Below are 4250 nucleotides of genomic sequence, written 5' to 3'. Positions count from 1 at the left end.
GATGATACAAAGTTATTACATCAAATTTCATCATTCAATGACACCATAGCTCTACAAGCTGATCTTTTTGCTGTTCAGGACTGGTGCACTAGATGGAAACTGTGCCTAAATGAATCAAAGTGCCATCTAATGTCTTTCTCTCTTAAGACAGTCTCTAACAACTCTTACACACTTAATGGCTCACCTATTGATAAGGTCTCAACAACTGGTGGACAAAAGTGGCCAATCTGCATTTTTACTGATGCACACTCTAATCTCTTCTTTTGCATCAATTTTTGTCATTTAAATCTGAAAACTAGCCATTATAATAGGCTTTTAAAGTGGCCATTGCAAATTATAGATAGCTATTTGCTAGTTCCAAATAGCTGATTACATATGCAGGTAGTAGAATACAGCAGATTGCAGATTACAGGTATAGATTACAGATTGCAAATAGCAGGTTGCAGATTTCAGATTACAGGTTGTAGATTACAGGTAATAGATTATAGGTTGCAAATACCAGATTGCAGGATGTAGGTTACAGTTTGCATGTTGCAAAATAAAGTTTGCAAATAGCACATTACAGGATTGCATATTTTAGATTACAGGTTGCAGGCTGTAGATTTCAGATTACAGGTTGTAGATTATAGGTAACAGATTACTGGTAGTTACAGACTCCACATTGTAGGTTACAGGTTGTAGATTACAGGTTACTGGTTGAAAATAGCAGGTTACAGATTGCTAATTACAGGTTGCAGATTGGAGGTTACAAATTTGGTTGCAGATAGAAGAAAACAGGTTGTGCACATGTACAAATTTTTTCATATTGTAGGTGGAGCTAATTTGTTTATAAAATAATTAACATGTAAATTGACACTTTTAATGCACTTATATTACATTGTTTTTATAATTATTATATTATTGAGAAATTTTATTAAATCATTTAGGTGTCAGTGCAAAGACATGATTATTCATAATTATTGTGAAATGCACATTATGAAAGAGTAATTAGTTTAACCATCATAGTCAATTATTTATTCAGCTGACGATTCCTTTTTTGACAACAAAAGGATTAACTCCAGGACACTTCTTGGTATAGGAGCATTGCCCTCAATATCAACACTCTCTCTACATAATGGACAAGATTGACTGGTAGCAATCCATTGAGTAATGCACGTTTTGCACACCAATTGCTTACAGCACACAAGAAGGAAGCAATCCTGTTGTATAATAGACTTGCAAACAAAGCATTTAAACATTTCCTCTACTAATTTGCAAGTCTCACAAGATGTAGGATTGGCTTCAAGTGCCTTTTCAAGCTTTGTCACCCTTTCTTCTAGTGCACTGTCCCTTTTCTTTCTAATTTTCTTCCCCTTTCCTTTTGAGCTACATGGCTTGGTGTAATCTTCCTCATCACTACTAGTCAGTGTGATTGGTGAAGTAGGTGATGAAATTTTGCTTCTTCTGAATGATGGAAGAGGTTCAAAGTCATCGTCATCATCATCATCTTCTATGCCTTGATAGCAACGATAATCTTCATCTGTGATAGCCTTAATCCTTTTATTAGATTTCCAAAACTTGCATCCTATAAATAAAATTTTTTATAAACTCTCTAAAATGAGCTCAAAGGTATATTTTCAAAGTATATGCTGTAATTAACACATTAGTGCATGCATGAGATCAAAAAAGCTATTAGGACAATCTTTAGCTTCCTGAAATGGTCATGATTACAAATTATATATAATCCTGCTTCTCTATTTATATATATAAGGTTTTGCTCATAGATCTATGACCCATGCATTAAAACGTAATTGATACACGTAATGCTAGGCTCTTCAGTGCATGGATGCATGCACATGAAAAGTGTTAAATTTCCCTAACAACTTACCTCGAGAAGCTGATGTTTCTGGTATTGGTAGGTTATCATTGTCCATTAATATAACTTTCTTTCCACTGAACACTTCATTTGACAGTTGCTCTGACACATGTCCAATTGTAGCAGTTGCTTCTGTCAGAAGGATAGGAAAGTTAGAGAACTTCTTTAAGCCACCGTTGACGAATTGATTGACCTCTATGCCCTTAGTCCATTCAATGGCTTTTGCTGCAGCTCCAGGTGGTTTTGCTGGCCATTTCGTCTTGATGGAAATCCCTCTTGGAGTTCGCGGGGCGCTTGTAGAAACTGACGACGAAACTGCGGCAGCACCTGTAGATGAAGGTGCCTTTGGAACCAATGGATCACCATGAACTTGATAACGCAGGTATGTTTGAAGAGCAAACTCTCCTCTTTCATCAGGAGTTTCAACACTACCATCATCAGCAATGAGAAGAACCGAGTCCGGAAAAACCCCAAAAATTTGGCCGATGTGTTTAAGGTTGAGTTGCTCTTCTTTCAGTTTCAATTTCCTGCTGTCCTTGTACAATGTATAAGAAGACATGATAATTTACAGAGAGTTTCTTCAGTTCAGATATGCAAGCGATTATAGAGGTCCACCACGTGTACTTGTTCCATGCACGTGTCTGTCCCGCCCCAAAATAATTAATAATGGAGAGCGTGCCTGTGGAAATTGTAGCAGAATTGAGGAAGAATGGTTTAACTTATGCAGAAATCAGTTTAAAACTACAACAGGACTACCCACAACAAAGAGGGTTTTCAAAAAGGTCTGTTCATCGCTATTGTAAGGAACACAATCTAGAAAAAATGGATGATGATGAAGTGGATGAAGTAGTGGAGCAGGCTATATATAATGGAGGTATAGCTAAATAGTTATTTTGAGAATTTATAGATCTATACTGCAATAATTAAGGTTGGTGAAACTTATGGGAGGAAAATGATAAAAGGCTTGTTAGATTCCAAAGGAGTTTATATTAGAGAGGGAAAGGTAGCACAGTCTTTGAAGAGAGTTGACCCCCAAGCATACACCAGAAGGAGTAATAATACTGTAGACAGGACCAACCCAGTTCCATACCATGCTTCAGGATTTGGTCACAAGTTACACCTTGACCAAAATGAAAAATTGGTAATGTTTGGAGTGACTCATGTTTTGGCAGTAGATGGTTACTCTGGCATGATTGTTTCTCATGTAATTATGCCTGTCAAGAATAATTTATTAATATATGAGCATATTTACAGGTAAGTTAAACCTATAATCTCACATGAATCAAAATTGAATAGGAAGTCTGTATTGACGTATGGATTGTGGGAACAAATCAGAGTAGACTGTGGCAGGGAATTTTTTTTGACACTCTTTATTCAAAAAAAATTACGACAACAGTATGGCTCTACTGAAATAGTACCTTATGTCCAAACTCCATCTACCCAGGTATTATTACAATTAAATTGAATAGCTATAAATACATTTATGCAGAACTTGACAGTGGAAAGATTGTGGCCACAGGTTAACGCTAGGGTAAATTATCCATTAAAAAGGATACTATTCTCAATGCAAGATAGAAACAGTATTGACATGACCTGTCCTACAACTCGCTATTGTGTGTCACATGTAGTAATAAAATTAGCAACAGTGGGTATGGAAAGGTTCATCTCAGCTTGGAATTCTCATTTTATTGCTGGTATGTATAGACCATACACACATTTAATACAGACCATACACACATTTAATACTAATCATTAATGTGATGTTTAAAATATAGGTAAAGGTGTTCCACTTGTATTAAGTCAACAACGTTTTACAACACAAGTACAAGCTTCAGTTGTACCCAGCACTGTTACAGCTACACAAGATTATGAGCAGCAAGGAGGATCACTAACTCATTTTAGTGAATTTGGCATAGACCCATTAAGAGAAAGGCATGATTTAATTAGACTTAGAGATGAGCATTTTGGTGTTGACATAGGAAGCTACGAAACAGTATTTACTGATGCTGTTTCAGGAAGTGGTGATCTAGTTGAGCGTGCCTTGCTTCACTTTTTGACACTTACTCAGAGACTTGCACAATTAATTTGATAATTTAGATACAATTAAAAGCTAAAGATCAATTTCTAGATCAATTAAAATAAAATTAATTAAACTTAATTGACAAGTAAAATGATGATAATAATAATCTTGTTTCAGTTCATCATTGACAATTACTATAATAAATAATTAGTAGCAGCAAACTACCCTTTTTGACAAGGAATCAACTGGGAGTGGCCTAATCAGTAAGATTAGCAGCAATCTGCAATCCACAACCTGGAATCTCAACCTGCACATAGACTTTATCTTCTACTTACTATACTCTCAGTTAACTGGAATCTGTTTTCTGAAGCCTGC

The 4250-nt window shown here is 35.8% G+C and overlaps 1 protein-coding gene across 1 annotated transcript; it reads left to right on the top strand.

The window, feature by feature from the left end:
• Nucleotides 1–2424: 2424 nt before the first annotated feature.
• On the top strand, nucleotides 2425–3945 carry LOC109589282 (uncharacterized). Its single transcript, XM_020005385.1, has 4 exons — nucleotides 2425–3109; nucleotides 3152–3299; nucleotides 3345–3549; nucleotides 3631–3945. The coding sequence occupies exons 1-4, from the start codon at nucleotides 2808–2810 to the stop codon at nucleotides 3942–3944; spliced, it is 969 nt and encodes a 322-aa protein (XP_019860944.1). The 5' UTR covers nucleotides 2425–2807; the 3' UTR covers nucleotide 3945.
• Nucleotides 3946–4250: the final 305 nt, after the last annotated feature.

Source organism: Amphimedon queenslandica, unplaced genomic scaffold (genome assembly GCF_000090795.2).
Source record: "Amphimedon queenslandica unplaced genomic scaffold, v1.1 AMPQUscaffold_11473, whole genome shotgun sequence".
Taxonomy (NCBI): domain Eukaryota; kingdom Metazoa; phylum Porifera; class Demospongiae; order Haplosclerida; family Niphatidae; genus Amphimedon; species Amphimedon queenslandica.
Note: the sequence above shows the minus strand (reverse complement) of the source record. Positions and strands in the feature narration are given on the sequence as shown.